General features: G+C 34.4%; 2 protein-coding genes across 4 annotated transcripts; one reads left to right on the top strand and one right to left on the bottom strand.

The window, feature by feature from the left end:
- Positions 1-888: 888 nt before the first annotated feature.
- LOC124928695 (coatomer subunit beta'-1-like) lies at positions 889-12680 on the bottom strand. 3 transcript variants are annotated; one of them, XR_007098578.1, is made up of 27 exons: positions 12599-12680; positions 12420-12487; positions 12174-12194; positions 12016-12077; positions 11738-11792; positions 10794-10830; positions 10382-10707; positions 10165-10296; positions 9930-10078; positions 9370-9438; positions 7744-7894; positions 7587-7652; positions 6958-7146; positions 6582-6722; positions 6417-6491; positions 6098-6274; positions 5909-6000; positions 5706-5822; positions 4531-4645; positions 4359-4430; positions 3997-4193; positions 3765-3858; positions 3425-3531; positions 2950-3076; positions 2603-2820; positions 1827-1887; positions 889-1121 (listed from the first exon to the last, which is right to left on the bottom strand). XR_007098578.1 is itself a non-coding variant. In XM_047468950.1 (27 exons), the coding sequence occupies exons 2-26, from the start codon at positions 12420-12422 to the stop codon at positions 1868-1870; spliced, it is 2736 nt and encodes a 911-aa protein (XP_047324906.1). In that variant the 5' UTR covers positions 12423-12487; positions 12599-12680; the 3' UTR covers positions 889-1121; positions 1827-1867. The 3 variants fall into 3 exon arrangements, 1 of the variants encoding a protein (XP_047324906.1); XM_047468950.1 differs by having other exon boundaries at positions 2679-2820; XR_007098579.1 differs by lacking the exon at positions 12599-12680 and having other exon boundaries at positions 12420-12553.
- An 8975-nt stretch (positions 12681-21655) lies between these two features.
- LOC124929995 (uncharacterized mitochondrial protein AtMg00810-like) lies at positions 21656-22108 on the top strand. The gene has a single exon (XM_047470367.1). It carries the CDS (start codon positions 21656-21658, stop codon positions 22106-22108), a length of 453 nt encoding a protein of 150 aa, XP_047326323.1.
- Positions 22109-22346: the final 238 nt, after the last annotated feature.

Below are 22346 nucleotides of genomic sequence, written 5' to 3'. Positions count from 1 at the left end.
TTAGGCATAACAAAAAAATAGGATAAATTATAATATGAAATTATTGAAGATATATGATAGGAGATCAAAAATATTATTAAAAATACATAAAATCTAATATATATAATATATATATATATATATATATATAAACATAGTAAGGACTAAATTTAAATGTATCACCCTAAATGTTAACCTCCATTGTCCACGTGTAAGCTATTTTGGCTTCTTTGTTCATTTTTTACTATTCTTTGAAAAACTTAATATTTTTGTTTCACACACATTTGCAATTACTATTTCAATATTCTTTTTGTATAATACTATAGTTGGATTTTAGAATATATCACAAGCTAAATAGATAGATAAAATCAAATTTTAGTTAAATATAAAAAGGAAGTAAGGATAAATAACGACAATTATATTATATTTAAGTCCAATCACATATTGACATATCATTCTCGACACCATTAATAATACCAAATTATCGCTTATCACAAAAATGTCTGTTAGTTGTGAAATTGAAATTACAACTCAATTAAACAAACTTTTACATTTTAATTTAATATAAAATGTAATTTATTACGTGATTACTAAAATAACTTAATTAACATATATCCATATAACAAATACTTTAATATAAATGTGAGAAACACATCACCAATTTTATTTAAAAGATCAAATGTCTCAGGTTTCATTTCTAGTAAGAACACTATGATAAACCCTAATTAAAAAAGTGTGAGAATCTATATGATGTTTGTAGAGAGAATCAAACCTAAGATCTAAGACATGAGGATAATAAAACCCTAGGTCCAAGCTTGGTCTATGAAATGAACTTTTATCATCCTTTCTCTTCAACATGTCATCTATCTTAAATCAAAAACACAGATTCTATGAAATTGGTATTGAGAAGAAATCACCAAACATATTATAACATCAATTGTGAATCAAATGTAAAGAGTTTCAGAATATGGGTTTGTTTCAAAGAATATAATGACTAGAAGAACAACAAATAACATGTAAATTGAGTTGATGCTATAAAGACAAAATTCAAGGTCTCTACAAATGATATTATATCTAGTAGTATAATAATGACAACAGCTTCTGTAATCCTCCCTCCATGATGGACAAACCATAACAGAAACCTGGACAAGATTAATCATGACCCAACCAAAATATAATCAGTAAGAAAACCTGGCCGGATCAAAAACACAGAATTTTGGAAATGACCTTTAGAAATTAAGGTTAGTATAAGATAATTAGGCAAAGCTACTGTCTTAAATCCTTAAAGTTCTTCACAATGAATAACGTTCAGGTTATGTTCAAGACTTGGGGCTTGTTTAATGTGGTGTATCAATATCACATTATCTATCAAATCATTCTGATCACTGCCAAACTACCAAAATATATTTGAAAAACCCAAATAATCTGAATAAACTACTAATTTTTCATCGAACAAGATTATTTTGAAAATAAGCTTGGATCAAACAAATCCTTGGTATAAACATATTGTATTTATTAGAAGTCGCATTTGCAACAGCTATGTTAATACAAACTTTATTTAACATTTTAAAAATGTGTTTGTGTGATTATCATAATGCTCATCATAAGGTAAGGTCAAGCTAGACAAAGGTCACAAGTAAATTTGTCATGTCAAAAGCTATATGGACTTCGTTTCAAACCAAAACATGGATCCATGTGCCCCAAATAGGATGGAGAACAAAAAAACTTTGATGATGGGAATATTATTTTGTGTGGAAATCAAGACTGACAAGGAGAAAATTTAAGAAATTAGCATCGAATAAACCAACATTAGTCCAATTCGTGAAAAAGAAAAGGTGCATGCATACCTTATATGGGATATGTATATCTAGGTCCATCATTTCTGGATCTAGTCTCTTGGAGTAAGAACTGCAATAAAACAAAAAAGATACTCCCATGTGAAAAAGAAAATAAAAACATGACATTTTGAAGTAAACACCAAATTTCAAACTAAAGCAAGTCCTTGTTCCGAAGTTGAAAACATGCAAAATAAGACTTATAAGTGTATTGAGATGGCACTATTGTCAGTATATCTGAGGACAATATTGAAAAACCCATACTAGCAAATACAAGTAAACATAGACATTTACCTTGATACTAGATACTAGGGCCTCATCATGTGATGTGGGTTATTTTGGATTCCAAATAGTCTATCCAATAACCATTATCACATCATTCAAATCATCAACTAAAATACCAAAATAACCTTACTTTATTTTTATAATATTTAAAATACTAAGTAAAGGATATTTTGGTCATTTTATCCAAATAATCCAGTTTTACATCAAACAAGTTTTTTTTCAAATAACCCAAGATCAATCAACCAAGGCCTAGAATTCTTTTATAGAAAATATAATCCTAGTAAAAGGTTGGTTGCTGAGGAATGCTCAATAAACTTGTGCCCTTGGAGATTGAAAATAAGAGTCTAAATAATACCCCAGGTTCTAATAGTTACTACAGATAAGAGCAGGTTCTAATAAATAACCTCAGATTGAATAAGTTAAATAGACTAAAAACAAAGCATTTGGATGAGAAAAATAGTAGTGAAAATTGGTAATATAATAAAAAAATAACAATTAATCACCAGTGACAAAATTAGGATTTTCACACTGGCCCAACCAATTGCCTTTAGGCTGACAATTTTCCTTCATTATTATTACCCCACTGTTCTTCGGCCTCATTTCCGTTAACAAGAACCGCACCATCAACTGAATCTCCATCAACTCCTGCATCCTCCTCATGTACCTCATACTGTGACTCGGACAACTCTCCTTGTTCATCTTCTCCATTTTGTTCTTCAACCTATAAAAAATATAAGTTCCAAAATAATTAAACAATCCAATAGAAAATACCAAATACAATAACTCGGGTCCTAAAATGATAAGGAACCACATGCATACACAAAAATCAGTTATTCATGCAATAAGGTACCTCGTGATCGGAGAATCCATTTTCATGCGGTACCTCTTCCTCCACTTGCATATTTTTGAAAGCCTCCACCAGGTTAACATGTGATCTAACATGATTTACATATTCACCAGCTGGAGAGTAAACACCCCTGCAAGTGCAATTTTTGGAGGAAAATTTTATAAGCACAATTGTAATGTCACAGAGTTATTTTTTTTTACTTGACTACTTATTTATAGAGTAGCATAACATCCCACCGCCATGACCTCCACTTCAATTAAAGCTTAGTAGGAATCGAACTTGAGACTCAAACTCTTAATTCAAGACTCTTTACCACTTGAACTACCCGAGTGGGTGATATTGCATATTTTGTCATGCCTATATAAAATGTTCACATTGATATCATGATGAACAACATGTTGCAGAATTTCTGAACTATGTTTTAAATTAAACTATTATAACCCCAATCCAGAATAAATTTGAATAGTGATTGTGGAACCTCGATGTTGCCACTCTAGGTTCAACTTCAACAGCAATTTGCCAATCTTCAAACAAATTGGGGTACTCCTCAGGATCAGCCAAAGATTCCGCAGCTTTCTGATTCACCTGTAGAATGGTGGAAATGTATATAATCAATAAGCCAATAGTATCCAAAAAATTAACAAAACTAATCATAATAATCATGGAAACAAAGATCGCCAAAACATTGAAAAATAATTGAAGATGCAATTGTCTGAGTATCTTCTAAAGCAATAGCTCAATATCAGTTAGATTTATAATAGAAGATCCAAGTAACTCAAGAATAAAAAAAATGCCCTAAATGGTTGATAACAACTCACTTTATTAAGATCTTTTCTCCAAATTGCTACTATCTCTGAAACTTTGCTTGGAAGATAAGACCGAGCCATCAAAGCAGCTTCAGGTATTCGTTTGCTGAAAAAGTATTACAAGTAAGAGAGAGACCATCGACTAACAACAATGGTTCTTCAAGCTAGTTAAAGATGTTTATGAATATATATATATGTGTGTGTGTATAGTGCCACAATTTTTGAAACAGACATCTAATGTCACCTGTCAATAAGTAGTTGCAAGCAGTCTTCCAATTTACCCAACATGAACAGACAAAGAAATGCAACATTGTTTTTTCCTTGTTCTTTAGCAAGAGTTGCAAGTTTAGTGATCCCTTCTGCATCACCTAAGGAGCTATACAGTAGTAACAATCCACTCAAGTCCACTGCATTCTTAAGACAGTCCTCCGCCATCTCTAACTGCAAATATTAAAAGGAACATTGGAAAAATATGAACAAATCTTACAATTAAGAGAATGGTTCTCTAAGAATTATTTTTTGCAAAAATATGAACAAATCTTGTAATATAGACTATAGAGTATACATGTCTCAACATGGATGTTCACAATAAAGAAAAAAAGATACCATTCCAGTAGACATTGCCAATTCTCCCAATTGTTTCCACTTAGATTCACTTTGCACAACTATAGCAATTTCCTGTAAACATTGATATTGAGGTTAAGAGTTTCATCCATACATATGATACTCAAATGTAGTGTTTAAGAGCTTTTAGCAAGTCATATATCAAAAGGCTTACCCTTGCAATGTCAAGTTTACCCAATTGTATTGCTAGGTCAAATTTATAGTCTGGGTCAGTAGCTACTTCCAACGCATCCTCTATCAGTCCACGTGATTCCAAGAAACGAGCCACACTGAGAGAAGGTGAAGTCAGCCAAAAGGCAGAAAACATATTCAAGCACACATCCATATCTTGATGTTCCCATTTTTAAATTATGTACTTAGACAATGAATTTACTAGATTAATATCTCTTGTTGTTGGTCTCTTAGTAGTACTTTTCAACAAAGCTTATGTTATGACGGGAGATTAGGGATAGGATCTAGCGAGAGATGAAAGAGAGAATCAAGAACTGAAGACGAGAGGTTAGAGAACTGTAATTATGTACTTCAAATTGTTCCTTTCAGTTATTAACCGTCTCTTATTTAGAGTCGATAGTACATTGTAGTACAACTAATTACAAATATTAGGTAGTTTTGTCCTAATATACTTCATATCCAAGTTGTACTCCAGTTGTACATTAGGGAGTTCATTGAATACTCTTTTAGTTGATCAAACGTGTCACATTCTGATAGGATGATATGCCAACACATCCCTTATTTTCACCAGTTTACAAACTGTCACAAACTTCATTTTTATCAAGATTGAGATAAATATGTTCTTTATACATTATAAAGGGAGAGTAACTTTAGGTTTCTCCCTCTTTTAAAGTCCAAGACATGATTTATCTTTCTTTTGGTTGAAACTATAAAAATGAAATTAACCCCTCACAAATGGTGTTCTCCTTCTTTTAAAGCCCAGTGCATGCTTTTTATTCACTTGCAACTATCAAATAACCTGCCCTCCCTTCTCTCCTCCACTTCACAAGCTTCTGGAGACATTTTTTTTCTCATGAATGAGGAAATGATTATTTACACAAGCATTGCATGTTTCTATAGAATAGTACTCTTTTAAATGGTAAGTTTTAGCAAAATAATTTCAGAACAGACAAAAGAAAAGATTTGATCCAGTCTTTTAAGCCTCGGAGAGATGTAACTACCAACCATACAAACACAAGGCAGTTTAATGTAGTTTACCTAAGCAAATAGATTGATTAGCTACTAATAATATTTTTATGATCATATTTCAGGCGAAAGAGACACATACAACATCAAGATTTCACTTCTGTATTTTGGAGAGTGACACGAAAAGTGTACCTATTATGCTGCTCCTTAGGAATTGAAGGTAATATCGTATTGGCTTGTTCCAGATCACCACGCATCACCAGTGTTTTATACTCAATTAAGCTAAGAAGTAAAGTGTATCCTATAATGCTACAAGGAAGAAACAAGCCAAAAGTTATCACTTATCACTTGTTATATGAAGTTGTTTCTTTAAATAAACTAATAGAAACCCTTACTTGAACTCTTTGTCAATCAGATACACCCTACTTTGATTAGCCAAGTACCCCAGCAAGTACATTGGCCGATCTAAATGGAACATTGTTGTCACCTGAAAGGACAATCTATTTAGTGCATGCTGCCAACCATAAATGAAAACGATTGAATAATGATTTAAAAATTAGAGTCTTTAACAATTAGAATCATACCTCACCACCAACACAAAAATTCAGACGCCAAGCAGAGTTACTGTATATGAAGCAATCTCCAACCCAGATACCTGTCCTGACTCTTTCATTTATTTCATATAGAAGCTCAAAAGCATCCTCAATACCCTCTTCATCAACTGATCTTCCACTATCTAAATATGAAGAAACTACATCACGCTGCACAACCAAATACAGAAAAACACATACACACTACAGTAAGAACAGCTTCATTACAAGGAAATCCAAAGTTATGAAGATTTTTATCAGCAACAGAAAATATCATAAGAAAAACAATAATACCAGTAAGTGTGGTCCTTACACTATACTTTAGTATATAAAATGATGAATCACTAGATATCGCCAGTAAATCACCACTGTCAGCCCAGTAGAGATTCTGCAATAAGGACGGAAGAATCAAATCAAAATAAATCCAAACAGTTCAAGAAAATAAAAAATTGGAAGAAAATTATGTTTATCTGCTCACTTTGACTTTGACATCAATTCGTCTAATCATCCTGCATTCAGCCCAATCATAAAAACAAATAAAATCATTTGAGCACATTGCTAAAAGATTTCCTCCATATATGCGCTCAGCAGAAAATGTTGGCCTAATAGTCTTCCTTTCCTGAATGCATGTCAAGAAAATGAACAGGTAAAATTTGTCTAAAATCAGTATGTGCAACAGATCTAGGGTCTGTATCTGTTACAATATGCTGCATGGGTGATCTTTCAATATGACAAATAAAATCAGAATGAGAAAGAAAAAAAAATATCTCTAGGCTAGTAGTGTGATCCAAGAATGGAATGAACAGTGTACTGTGTAAACAATATAAATTGTAAACTTCAAGAAGATATCCAACCTGGAAATTTTTGCTAAAAATTTTAATCTTGGATGGACTTTCTCGAACAGCATATTCACCATCCACAGACCAGACAAATTCTAGTGCCGAACCAAATGACCTATTTCTCCATGCCAAAGCCGTATATATGATGTACTCTCCATCTCCACAAACAACAACAAATCTCCCATTTGGATTATGCTTCAAGCTCTGAAAGAGAGAGAAGGGAAAATTTGGTTAGAAAAATGAAAGAGAATACATATATTCTGATTGTGTACATTGAAGCTGTTGAGAGCCAAGAAAGTACGAAAGTCTCCACTCTCCAGCAAAAGATTATCACAACTACAAGATTGTCAAATGAGTAAGTATGACTTATCCATGCAAGCAAGGTAGTTTAATCATCCTATGCTTCAGACTAAACCATGTAAACAATGCCACTTACAGAAAGTAGTGTAACTATTTTGAACAAGTCAATATTGGAATATAACAGTTTACTCTCATCTGATTCGGGTGAAATACATTTGTTTGGATGGCATAGGTAAAAATATTGACCAAAGCAACTGGTAGTAAGTTTATTTTCTATAGTGAAACATCTGTATGAAACTTCTGCGGCTAACCAAAAATGTCCACTGCACTTAAAAATAACTCACCTGTGGATAAAGATCACAGGTTCCTAGCTCTTTCACAGCCAGAGGCAATCTTTCTCCATCAGTAACCTGAAAAAGAAAGAAAAATAAAATTGAACTGAAACGGGCAATATTTCACAACCAAATATATCCCATCCAAAGCTGAGGCCAAGTTTCAGACCTCATAATCTGCTCCCACACTTTTAATATTAACTGTCTGTATCTCATTATGCTTCGACCATATGATTTTTCCACTGTTGTCCATACTGGCAACTGGTTCTTCTCGACCAATTTTAACCATGATTGTTCCTTCATCATAACCGATTACGACCCTGCTCAAAACAAACACCATAAAAATGCTGGTATAAGACAATACTCAAATTGAAGGCAAAAGGTCAACAATCTTTCTCCAAGATTAACTTTGTTTTCAAATTCTCACAAAGTGTTCTAACATCAAACAACAAAAATTCAAAACTCCAATTGAATCAACTCAATATAGATCTATAGGACAGAGTGAGAAGGGAATCCACTGAAAAGGGAAACAGCACCATAGATCCTAGAATTCCTTGAAACCCAAACTTTTTAAGCCACATGATTGTTTTAGGCGCAAAGTCCTTTTCTCACTTATGGAATGCATGTTCTAAATTTGGTCATTCTTACAGGCATTCTGTTTATCATCGAGAAAGCTAGGGCAAACAAAGTCAGGGATGTATGCATTTACTATATCAATATAACATACTCTATGATGTAATCTATTCCACCTTTATAGCTTCAGTATTCCATTATTATCCTCTTGATTATGCAAGAAAATTATGGCATTGACTGCTTCTACTTCTAGCAGCCTTTTTCTCCCATGGTTCCAGTTTGTCAAGACCATTTCTCGATATGACATCAGAGATATGACATTGTGTAACGGACATAGGTCTTAATGGGCTCACTTGTAAAGAAAGAGTATGTTGATTATGGCCATAACACTCCCACCAAACATCTAGAGTCTAGACCAATCTAGCTCTACCAGTAGCTTCCTAGTATTTTCCCCTCAAATGGATAATTAATTTTTGTACTAGTTACGTTGCAAACATTCATCACCAACCAAGTCCACTAAATATAAAAAAATGATGAGCTTAACTTGGTAATGCATGACTGAGTTAGTTCACATGCTCGTGATGGAAAACAGGGTGAATTCAAATTTATTCTGTTGGACTTGAATAAATTTCACTGGGAAGTTGTTGTTTCCTGCTCTGGAGATTTTGATTATGATTGATCTAGAGAGGAAAGGAGGGGGATGGTGGACTATAGACAAAGGAGTGCCAATTGGATATTCTAGTTGAGAAAATAAATGTTGTTAAAAGAGGAAACAATTTTATGGCTAAATAGAATTTTAGGGATTACTACTTTTTTCAAAAGGTTCTAAAACTTAATTTGACTTGACTTGAAAAATCTACAGTGATGAAGTCCCTGTTAGTTTGAGCATGATTGATGACTTGGCAATAATTAATAAAGAAGTTACACGTGATATTCTCAAAGAGAACAAATGCAATCAGTGGGAAAGAGATTTATGGTTGCTTAAATGGTTAAGGTAATAAGTGTAAGGACAATATATGTTTGCTGAAAAGTCCAAGGATTACTGTACACTTTTCCAAGCTTGTAATAAGAAGTAAGAATAATAAACTGACGATATAAGAAATGCTTAATAACTTGAAGGTCATTCAGTTTCTAACAATTGGAAGGAAAGGACACGCAAAAACATTATTAGATGAGGACAATAAAGCTCATAAATTCAAACATGAATGAAATCTACCCTTACCGGCGTGAGCCTTTGATGCATCCAACTGCCCAAACTCTTTCAAGACCATAATTTAAAGTGTTCTCAAGTCTGCAGTAAAGAAAAATGAAGAAGTGTGAAATACCATACATAGAACAGAGAGTGCAATTAGGTACCAAAAACATAATGCTAATCTACATACTACTAAATGAAAATATCAGAATGAGAACAGATAGCAGACTAAACTCAAAATGATGGGATAACACACAAAAAAAAAATGAATCAACATTCTTGGCCAATGTTGGACGCCAAACCAAAATAACAAGGAAAGGATGAGTAATGAAAAATTATATATGAAAGAAAAGAAAATAATGGGTTGCGTATATGGAAACATCTTAAGGAAGTAACCAGAATTTGGTGCTAGAATGCGCGAGAAAAATGTTGACACTCATCCCAGAAACATATCACAACAAATTAGATTTCCAAGGGCAAAGTGGGCCAGCCAAGAAGTTTGGTGAACTGTAGTTTAATATTATGGACAAAGTAAGCACTTGGTAAAGCTAAACCCACAGCAATAAAGCAGAAGTAAAAAAAAATCTAACCTGTAAGTGGTGGCATGCCATATACGAACAGTACCGTCCTCAGAACCTGTAAGTATTATGGGAAGTTCAGGATGGAAACAAACAGCTGAAACATTATGTGAATGGCCTTCTAGTGTCTGGACACAAGTTTTAGTTTGATAGTCCCAAACCTGGTTCAAAGAAAATAATCAAGCTTATATAGACGTTCTAGTCAACACAAATTCATTAACAAGGTTAAAAACTAGAAGGCTTCAACCTTAGCAGTGTGATCATCAGAACCAGTAATTAAATAAGGTTTATCACCACCGGTGAAGTAGTCAACACAATTAACACCTTTCAAATGTGCATCTAATGTGAAATTTGGGTCAGGTGAGCCAAGATTCCATATCTGGAAGAAAGACGAGAAACAAAAAATGAATAACAAAGGCAAGGAAAATCTTGAAAACTAGCAAATTCTAAAAATCAACCCATACCTTTATTGTGCGATCAAGAGATGCACTAGCAAAAGTATTGGTGTCTTTTGGATTAAAGTTTACTTGCATCACGTAATGGGAATGACCCTCAAAAACTTGAGTACACATCCAGCCTTTCTTCCAATCCCAAAGCTTAATAAGCATGTCATCAGATGATGAAAGTACATAAGGAAGGGAAGGATGGACGGCAACACATCTGATGTAATCTGCATGTGCCTCAAACACTTTGACCTTGTCCATTGTATTATAGTTGTATACACGGATAAACATATCATCAGCTCCAGCAATAATCCATTGCTGTCGTGCAATAAATTTGGCAGATCTGACTGGAAAATCCCAACATAGGCATTACTAAATGGAAAACATTATTAACATTCATTAAGTACACATCATAGAAAAGACAATCACATACCAGGTAGTTCGGTGACCTCGAACGACTTTACCATGGTCTGGAATAAGAACATAGATTTTTTAGGTTACAATCAAATTCTGATAAAAGTATATATGCATGATAGTTAAATAGGACATTCCTATCACTAATAATAAAACAAAATGCAGCAAAAGTACCAAAAGAACTGTTCCTTAATGCACTGAACTGTTCCAAAAGAACTGTCCCTAATAACAGTTAAGTCATTGTCATTACGAATAAGAACATTGAAAGATTAACCAGGCGAAATGACAAAACTATCACCCATATTTAAATATCATAGCACTTCACAAAATTCAGAAGCCTCATACAAGACCAATAAATCTTTGTCATGTTAATAATAAAACAATCTGTCACTATCCATCTTGACAAGCATAAGACACTACCACACGTGTCATTCTAGATTAGCTAAGCATTTACTAGTTTACTTTTATTAACTTTTTCTTTTCATGTAGAGATCCCTAACATTCAACTGCCAAAACTATAGGTTTTATAAGTTAGTATTGCATAAGGACATCCAGGTGAACTCTAAATAATCATCACCTTCAACACTTTTAAAGTTCTTCCATTTTTTATTTCCACTAGATGCATACAAAGTTGTATATAATCCTTTTTTTCTGAATTGGACAAAGACTGACATTATCTCATTAGACTTGTTCAGAATTTTAGTTGAAACTCAAGCATTAGATTTTTTTTTTTTGGCTTCATCAAATTTCTCAATATGGTATTCACAAAACCCACAATTCCTGCAGGCTAAAACACTTAACACATTCTAACTCTCCCAATAATCAATTAAAATATAAAATAAAAATCTCACAATCACCACATCTGCCATTGTTGTTCATTTGGGATGTAAACAAGAGTGTGGGTCAAAAGAAGCTATGTACATGGGGATATAGTAAGATTCAACAAACAGAATGATCACATACCTGAGACTGATAGTTCCATATACAAACAGATCCAGAATACAAACTTGCCAGTAACCTGAATAAGAAAAATATCAGTGTAAATACTTGGTAAAAAAATACATAAAATTAGAAGAAAAAGTTGTTTTAAACGTTTTTTCTTGGTCCGGGAACTGTATCAAATATTTTGATCAGTTCAAGAAAGAATGATAAGGCCTTTTTTAGTTTTTACATAAAGATACAAAGAAATGCTTCAAACAGGAAAGAAACTTTGGAAAAAAGATCACTTATAATGTGATTACCATGGTTCAGTCGGATGCAAGTCAACTGATTTAACTCTTTCAGATCTTTGAGCAAGCTTTCTCTGTTAAAACAAAAACTCATTAACAAAAGGAATTGAAGAAGAAGAAGAAGAAGAATAGAATTTAGAGGAATGTCTTAAGTGGATAGAAATGAGTACCTTAATTTCAAGTCTGAGAGGCTGCCGCATCACCAATGAATGAAGAAAAAAGAGGAAAAAATAAAGTCAGCAATAGATCTCAAGTACTAGATCTATACAATCTCACATCATTGATTAATTAGATCAAATTGCATTAGATGTGAAGCATCATTTTACACAGCAAAATGCTAGGATTTCAGTCACTTGAGAGCAAGCAGTAAGGGGATCCACATTGGATCTAAAACTACGAAAGGAATGGAAACTCACCATTTTAACGAAAGAGAACGAACTCCGCGGCTAGAATTGAAATGTGCTGATCAGAGAATTGTATAGATCTAGGCAAGATCACAGCAAAAGATTAAAAAGCTCAGTTATATGGATCTTTCCCACCAATTCAAAAATGTGTATTTTAAGGGCAGATCCAAGAAGAAGGAGAAATTGAATACTTGTTGTAACAGCAACACCCTCCAATGATGAACAGCCACGACGACAACAACGAAGAAGAAATGGATCGCAGAGATCGTAGTAAGCTACCGAGAAAGAGATTAAATTCTACCAGTAGCAAATTTAAGGGGAAATATCAAACAAGTCCCCAAACTTGCAAATTAGATAAGTGACCTTCCAATTACTATGATTATTTAGTTTTAGCTCATATATTATTTTTTTTCATACATCGATAATACAAAAGTAAGTGAGTTTTTAATTCAACATTTTCGTGCCATATACGACAAAAATTAGGAATAATACAATTTTTTTTCATGCACATATCATCCGTAGAATTCCACTGTGAATAATGCTTCATCCAAAGAACAAGATCTTGGATGGAATCTTTGAATCCCAAATATTTTCCCAACAAAAATTATATGGAATAATCTTAGCTTACAACTTGTAGTAATGTCGCACATGGACACAATCCATATCTTGTTAACGCATAACGTCTTATTCTAACAATGACACTTCCTTGCGTCCTACAAAAAAATAAAACTCTATTATGGGACGAAGTCTCCATAATGTTTAAAATCTTTTTCGATATCTAATTCGTCTAGAGAAATCACTAGACCGATGATCAAACATATCATTAATTGTGACATTTCTACATATAGTAATGGAAGCAAACTCATGATACGTCGTAGCTAGACTTTTGACACTACACCAAATGTCGTCCTAAAAACTAATCGAAGAATCATCTCTCACAATGAATCTAGACTGCTCACGAAATTTTTTTCCACATAAAATAAATTCCCCTCCAAATGCTACACCCCACTGGATAATTAGATATTTTGGTGAACCAATCATGACCATACTTACATCTAATTATCGATGCCTAAAGACTATCCAGCTCCATTGCAAATCTATTACACTATTTGATAGAAAAGTCTTATTAAATGAAATATGATCTTAAATATTCAGACTTCATTGATCTCTAAAATATTTAACTTTATCTCAACTAACAATATGACAAAACGATGAGTTAAAAAAAACTTCATAGAAATTTACACATTATTCACTCCATTTTTACCGCCACATTCTTGAGGAGAATAAATAAAGACATCATATAATATGTGGGCAAAGATGAAAACACATTTTTAATGAGGATTAACCAAACCCCTTTTAAGATTAGTTTACTTTTTCATCTCGATAGTTTAGATTCTATTTTAGTGATAATCGGGTCTTAAGACCTTGAATTGTAATTTAGCACCCAATGGCATACCAAGATATATTGATGGAAGACCACCAATTCTGAACCCAACACATTTATCAACTGCATCCTTCTTTTATTCTAAACAAAATCTGAAAAAAAAAAAGATGTTTAACTTATTAAGATTAACTCAAAGACCGGAACATGCGGCAAATAACCACAAAATATCCTAAAAGTGTTTAAAATTCATGTAGGTAGTCTAAACCATATATAGCGTGTCATCACCGAAAAATAAATGTGATATGACAAAATGATATCTTTTTAACCCACAACTCACTCCACGGATGAGTTCCGAGTTTTTGTGAAAACCATCATATTTTAGAGAGCTTCCATAACAATGACGAATAAAAAAGAAGAGAGTGGATCACCATGTTTGATCCCTCTAGAGCTCTCGCAAAAATCCTTGAGAACTCCCATTAATAATGATCGAAACTTAACCGTCGAGAGACAAAATCTAATACAGTCAATCCATTTCGCACTCATTCTCATTTTGTCCATTACATCAAACAAAAACTCATAATTGACATGATCATAAGCTTTTCGATGTCAAACTTGATAAAAAAAACATATTTTCACCTCTTGAATTAGCTGAGTCAATGCACTCATTGATTATTAATACGACATCATAGATTTGATGACATTTGATAAACGTCACCTAATTACTAGATATGTCCGTCTCTAACACCCTCTACAACATGTTAGCCAAACATTTTGTGACAATTTTATAGAAAAACGAAACAAGACTAATAGGCCTAAAGTTTTTAACATCAATAATATTCCCTAGAGCTTTACGAATGAGACATATTAAAGTAGAGTTCTAACTTTATCAAATGATGAAAATCGATAAAAATGATCCATCACTTCCATAATTTCAGTCTTAAGGAAAGACCATACCTTCTTAAAAAAACAATGTAAACATGTGGCATTCTGACTAGGTCTGCAAACGAGTCAAGCCGAGTTCAAGACAGTTTGAGCTCGAGCTCAACTCAATTAAATATTTTTTAGCTTGCCTCGAACTCGAGCTTGAACGAGTTTATAAATTTGAGCTCGAACTCGACTCGACTCAAAAAACTTAAACTAAAATTAAATTTTCAAATGTTTATTTTAAATTTTAGGTTTTAATATTTAAAAAATATATATAATTTATTATCAGGCTTGAAAAAACTCAACAAGCCACCGAGTAAGTATTATATGAGCTCGAGCTCGACTCGAATATTAAATGAGTCGGCTCGAGCTCGACTCGAACTTGGTTAAAGTCAAACTCATGTCAAGCTTTGACCGAACAGCTCGCAAGTAGCTTGACTTATTTGCAATCCTAATCTCGACGCTTTATCACTTCCACACCCCTTAATGGCCTCCTCAACCTCCTCCAAAGTAAAATGAGCCTCCAACATATCTTTTGCGTTGTACTAATCGAATCAAAAGTTATATCATTCAATTTAGATTAGACCTTAAATAGCTTCTTAAACAAACCCTTATGGAATTTGACAATACTCGTAGATATTTTAGATTCAATATCATGAAATTCTCCTTCGATCGAGATCAAATTAATCACATTATTTATTGTTTGCACGTTAGAGATCCCATAGAAAAACTTTGTGTTTCTATTTTCGACGCTTAACCATTTAGTTACACTTCACTAGCGTGCTCCAATTTCTTTCTCCTTACACATATCGAGCAACTTGATAACAATGTGAATCTGAGAACTAACCTCCTTAGTGGAGAGTTCACGAATCTCCTCATCCATGTCAATGAGATTAATTTCATTACATAAGTCATTGATTTTATCACAAAATAAATTATGATCTCCCACAAGCCAACTTTTAAGAATCTTGCGTAGATTTCTTAAGTTCACAAAGAGGTTTCTCGACAGAGAACCAACTGATGTCTAATTCACCCACCATGATTGCACACGCGGTATAAGGTCTTCTTTGATCAACCATTTATTTTTGAATCTAAATGGTTGACATGTTTTCTCCATCATTCGACGTTCCATCAAGATCGGTCGGTGATCTGAACAACTCCATGAAATACTCTTTTGAAATATATTAGAAAACCCTCAAAAAATTGATTTAGAAATTTGTCTATACAAGAATGAACGTGACCCCATTTCTATTACCTCTCCTAAAGGTGAATTGACCACATTTTAAAGGAAAATCGATAAGTTCGAGTTCTTCAATTGTCTTTAAGAACTCACGCATTAGGCTCCTATGCATATTGGCCCCTTTTCTTTCAAACGGGAATATAACTTCGTTCATATCGCTTGTAACAAAATTTGGTAAGTCCCAAATACTAGTCACGTTATTCATCTCATTAAAGAACGTTGTTGTTAAATTATGAAAGAATCGGTCCATAGATCATAGAAATTACTCATCGAAAATTATTCTCCCGATTTTTTAATTGAATGTTAACCAAGAATCTACCCAAATTAACATTCATTTTCTCATACACGACTTCATTCCATGCGACAAGAATTCCACCCGACGCCCTTATAGAATCAAAAGTCTTTCAACCACACAACCACCAATTACATAGATCCCCAACGATCCACTGATCCATCTTTCGAATTTTAGTCTCACTAAAACAGTAAATGCCACAACCAAAGGTTCCCATTAGTGATTTAATGATACCTCTCTCCACACCATCATTTAACCCACAATTGTTCCAAGTAGTATCTTTCCAATAATTGATAAAATCTAGTCAAAATAACCATTTCTTGGCTTCGAGACACGATTTCCTACTTGCATATAACACTATAGTATATCATTTAGCTTTTTCAACTAACAATGTTGATAGTTTTCCGATGAAGGAGAACTTGGGTGAAAAGTATATCGGATAAGTAGAATCTCGTGCATACTAGGCCACACTTCAGTTTTTAATTCAAGGACTTCATTCATAGGGGATTGGTTTTCATCCATCGTCATATTTTGTGTCGAGAATTCTACTTGAATATTCTCGTTGACATCATAATATGGCTCAAAAACCACCAATTCCTCATCAGACACATCATGAATGAAAATTGGTGATTCAATAATATTAATCTCAAGATAAAGTGTTCTAATAAGATTGGCTTGGATTGTAAATTCTACAAGAGACCATAATTTATTTTTTACCTCATCAATCGTTTCTTTCTCGGATAACAAATTTGAAATATGACGAGTAGTTGATGAACTCGCCTCTTGATATACAACCACCTACCTACTCTCCATTTTTTTAACATTTGGGGAATTATTGCAACCCAATGTATGTGAAGACGTATTCTTCATCTCAGCCTCACAAGAAACTATTGACTCATTTAATTCATCCTCGTCTTGCTCAATCACCTTCCAGTCATATCAAATTCTCCCAAATTTTTCATCTCAACAACTAGTCTTTCAACATTAGCAAGGCTAGCTATACGGATCTGATTGATGTAAATTGGTGTAATCATTGACTCTCTCGTTAGTCCAAATGAAGTCAACGCCTCCGACATAGGCATATTTGACGATGAAGAGGATCCTAGTGAAGGGGACACGACAATAGGACGTTCAAGCCACATCATTACTTTATATACATGTGTCATGTTATCAACACAAATAGATTTATAGTAACGACTATGTGGATTATAATGATACACCTTAATTCTAGTACAGTCGTTCTCTCATTCTAATTGAGTTTCTTCATTAAGTTCAATAAATCCCCCAAGATCATTATCGGCCCAACTAAGAAGATCGTGATTCCACATATCTATTATCATCCTAAACAATCGAATCCATGTACCCTCCATATTTACAAGTGTTCTTATGTTGTGTTCGGGCGCAACAACATGTGTGTTTTCAATATTAACTAACCAACCATCAATGAGTCATCAGATTCCTTCATTAACTAAAGGTTTAATATACTTATCAATTGGAATAATAAATGTTGTTTTAAATTATTTCCATAAAGCAACATATCTTCCGCGAGAATTAAATCCATACCAAAAGACGCTCTCATTAAGTCTAATCCCAATACTGTTAAAAATTAAAATAATAATAATAATTAATGTGTTTTTTTGTTATTCAAGAGCCTCTTAGATTGTCCAAGTCTCTTGTTCTTATCTAGTAAATGAGACTCTTCACGTCTTTTAATTTAATGTATAAGTAAGTTCATAAACAGAATTTCATTCCATATTGTTTTCATTCTCTAAAGTCTTTATTCACTTTCTAATAAGTTTATTCACGGTTCGATCATCGAAGTCTTGTTTGTGATTTCATTACATGGTATCAAAGCTTTGGTAACATTGGTGAAGAAGGTATCATTATTATTCGATATGGAAAGTGGTGGTCGTGTAGTTGAACTCGGTTTAGAGTTATTAAACCAGACAAACTACCGGATATAGAATACACGTATAGAATCGTAACTGGTCGGGGAAGATTTATGGGACATCGTCATAAACGATGATGATGTAGCTCCTAAGGATGTTGCTGAAAATGCAGAAGCATTAAAGAAGTAGAAGAGACTCAACGCGAAGGCATAATTTGTGATGAAGAGGTAAATCTCCCACAATCTGTTCGAGCATATCATCGGTTGTGGATCTGCTCGTGAGATCTGGGAAATGCTTGATCGTCTTTTCAATAAGAAGAACGAGGTTTGTCACCAGATGCTTGAAAAAAGAGTTGGCAACCACAAAGTAAATCGGATTTGTCTCGAATTTACCTATAATCAATCCAGCGACCGAAGCATGATGTGTTTTTTGAAAAGCATTCCTTTGTTTCCACAAGAGCCCGGTGATGTCAATTTGCAAACTAGTCTTTTGTGTTGCGATCGTTCGTCAACAAATGATGAAGAATTAGATAAAGATGGGATTTCTACATCGTTGACATTATCATCATCTATTAGTCCGAGGGATGATCATAAGGAGAAGATGAATATCATCATCATCTTCGTCTCGGGGTTTCAACAACATTACCATCTAGTAGTAGGACGGAGGAGAATGGAGAAAAAGGGATTGATGATCCGCTGCTGAGATTATCATTTAGCCTTGGCCCGAGAATTGTGGAACATAAATGGAGAATTATCAAGAAGTTATACAAGAGCGACGTGGACCAATCATCGAGACTACTATTAAGAAGAAGGAGGTTGAAGTCCACATTCTGCCGTTTTTGAAAGAAGAAGAGAGAAGATTGTTGTTTGATGGAACGACGAATGGGATAAAGATGAGAATATTTGATGTTGAAAAGGATTGCGGATTTGTGTTGACTCTTAAGAAGTGGAAAACGAAGAGTTTTGTTGTAACTAGTAACTGGGACAATATTTTGTACGTAGAAGAGGTCTGGTTGAGAATCTCTTGTCATCTCAAGAGTAATTGACCGCACAAATGGCTGGAATGAATATAAAGGAGGAGTTGAACAATGCGTTGTTCGTGAAGAAATCAAGCTGGAAAAAGGGAATGTCGAAGAAGGAAGAAACATGTTAGGATTCTTCAAATATTCCTAAAAAGCTCCTTAAGTGTTTCAGGTGCGACAAGACTGGACACTTCAAGAGAGATTGTCGAGTAAATTTGGATGGAAATTTTGCTAGTTCAAATCTTGGAGAAAAGTCTAACTAGTGTGTTAAGGAGGACTAGGACAAGGCTTTTCATGTTGATGTGATGACTTCGAAGTAAAAGCAAACATAGTCGTCTAATGGTAAACATGATATCGATCAAAGGTGGATCGTCAATTCAGGGTGCGGACATCACGTTACTGAAGATGATTCTGTGTTCTCGTCGAGTTAAGTTCATAATGGGGGCAGTGGCATTGTCACGGTAGATAACTCGGTTCACAAAGTTAAAAAGGATCGGTTGTCATTGATAGCGACAAAGGAGAATCTATTACTTTGAAGAACGTCTACCATGTTCTAGGAATCCGAAAAAATCTTTTTTCGGTTGCAAATATTGTAGACGTCGGAAATCTTGTGTTATTCGGTCCAAATGATGTGAGGTTTTTAAGGAACGTGAAAGAAATCAAGGCGGATGTGGTTCACATTGGAACTCGAGTAAATGATCTCTTTATCCTTTCAGCATCAAATTCGTACATCAAAAAGGTGAACGACAAAAGAACCTCATTTCTATGTCATGCAAGGCTTGGGCATGTCAATATGACTAAGCTCAATGTTATGTCTTGAAAGAAACTTGTTGAAGGTCTACCTAAAGATCTGAGAATTGAGGATGGAAGTGTGTGTGAAGGATGTCAATATGGGAAGGCTCATCGACTTTCATTCGACAACTTTATGTCAAGAAGTAAGGGTCTTTTGGATCGAGTTCATAGTGACTTCATGGAACCAACTCAAACTACCTCATACTCGGGAAGTAAATATATATTATTGTTTGTGTATGATTTGTCATTGTTCACTTGGTGTACTTCGTGAAAGAGAAGTCCAAAGTATTCTCTAAATTTCTCGAGTTCAAGGAGAAGGTAGAAGGAGAACAAGAAAGGAGAATTCGAGTATTGTGGACAGACAATGGTGGAGAATTTTGTTCAAAAGAGTTTGAATTGTTTTGTAGGCAAAATGACATAAAAAAAGAACTCTCCTGCCTTGAGACCCCGCGATAGAATGGGATAGCTGAAAGGAAGATTCGACACCTTACAGAGACTTGTAAGTCGTGGCTACATATGGAGAATATACCAAAGCAGTTATGGGCAGAAGGCATGAGTTGTGTTTCCCATGTCATCAATCGAGTTCCTCTAAGCCTAAATGAGTTCAAATCTCCATTCGAGATGCTTTTTGGTTTTAAACCAAGTGTTAAGCATTTTCGAGTTTTTGGATCTACTAGTTATGTCCATATTCCAGACTCGAGAAGGAGCAAATTGGATGCAAATATAGTCAAATATGTGTTCGTCAGCTATGACTAGAGAAGGAAAGAGTGGCGGTGTCTGGATCCATCAACCTATAAATGCACTATATCGAGAGATGTTGTTTTTGACGAAATTTCTTTGTACTACATGAAGGATGTTGAGGAAACTGTTCAGACTAATCTTTCCATTCCCACGTCTACGGGAAGCTCCCGTAGTAGTGATAATAGTGACAAAGGGAGCCCTAACTTAGCTCAAGATACTTTAGTCGATGAAGGAGCAAAAAGTGAAAGGTTACCAGGAAGTCCACATCGAGAAGAATCTAGTCAACAACAGAATGTGGAATCTCGACTAAAAAGGCACATCGTAGGGCCCTATCGAGTCAGGGATGATAATTTTGTAACAACCTTCTTTTGTTTCTTGGCAAACGCAATAGACAAAGAGGAATCCGCTTCTTATAATGAAGAAAAGAATGTCAAGGAATGGGTGACAACAATGGAGGAGGAAATGCATGCTCTCAATAAGAATGAGACATGGGACGTCGTTCTGAAGCCTCCTAATACTCAAGTAGACACATGTAAGTGCATGTATCAAATCAAGCAAAAGGTTGATGGAAGCATAGATCAATACAAAGCTAGATTGGTCGCTCGAGGATTCTCGCAAAAGTATGAAGAAGATTACGAGGAGACATTCAGCCTAGTTGTGAAGATGACATCAATTCGCACTGTGTTGGCCTTAGTAGCAAGTTCTCGATGGAAGTTGTGGCAATTGGACGTCAAGAATGCATTTCTCTATGAAGAACTTGATCGCCCAATATATATATGGAACAACCACCTGGATTTGAAAAGAAGGATGTTGATCAGTTGGTTTGTAGACTTAAGAGGTCATTATATGGATTAAAGCAAGCTCCGCGTGCTTAGTATGGAAAGAATTCATAATATCTTCAATTTTGTGGGTACAAAGCTTCAGAATCCGACTCAAGTCTATTTATAAAGAAGCATTAAGGGCAGATGGTGGTGGTACTTCTATATGTGGATGATATAATCTTGACGGGCAGTAACTATGATGAGGTTTCTCGGTTACAAGATGAGTTCTCGCTTCACTTTGAGATGAAGAAGCTTGGTGAACTTGGAACTTTCCTTGGTCTACAAATCGAAAATTTCGAGAAAGGTTTGTTTGTATCGCAGATCAACTATGCAAAGAAATTGATAGATAAATTTGGTATGAAGGGTGGAAAAAAGAGTTATACTCATCTTAACGTAAATCCCAAACTCAGTCGAGACGAAGGAACATGTCTATCAGATCCTCGTCTGTATCGTGCTTTTGTGGGAAGTCTAATTTATCTGACTATAACAAGGTCTGGCATTGCTTATGCAGTTGGAGTGGTGAGTCGATACATGCAGGAGCCAAGGAAACCACACCTCGAAGAAGATCGTGATTCCACATATCTATTACCATCCTAAATAATTGAATCCATGTACCCTCCATATTTACAAGTTTTATTATGTTGTGTTCGGGCGCAACAACATGTGTGTTTTCAATATTAACTAACCAACCATCAATAAGTTATCAGATTCCTTCATCGACTAAAGGTTTAATACGCTTATCAATTTGAATAATAAATGTTGTTTTAAATTCTTTACATAGAATAACATATCTTCCGCGAGAATTAAATCCATATCAAAAGATGCTCTCATTAAG

Source organism: Impatiens glandulifera, chromosome 3 (assembly GCF_907164915.1).
Source record: "Impatiens glandulifera chromosome 3, dImpGla2.1, whole genome shotgun sequence".
In the NCBI taxonomy this organism is placed as follows: domain Eukaryota; kingdom Viridiplantae; phylum Streptophyta; class Magnoliopsida; order Ericales; family Balsaminaceae; genus Impatiens; species Impatiens glandulifera.
This window is presented reverse-complemented; position numbering and strand designations above follow the sequence as displayed.

Excerpts from the sequence above, each read along its gene's own strand:
- LOC124928695 (XM_047468950.1), bottom strand. Across the intron at positions 10,297-10,381 it reads CTCTTGATCGCACAATAAAG|ATATGGAATCTTGGCTCACC; the intron begins GTATGGGTTGAT and ends TCTTTCTTCCAG. Across the intron at positions 4,194-4,358 it reads TGGCAATGTCTACTGGAATG|TTAGAGATGGCGGAGGACTG; the intron begins GTATCTTTTTTT and ends TAATATTTGCAG.
- LOC124929995 (XM_047470367.1), top strand. The coding sequence starts at position 21,656 with ATGGTGGTGGTACTTCTATATGTGGATGATATAATCTTGACGGGCAGT.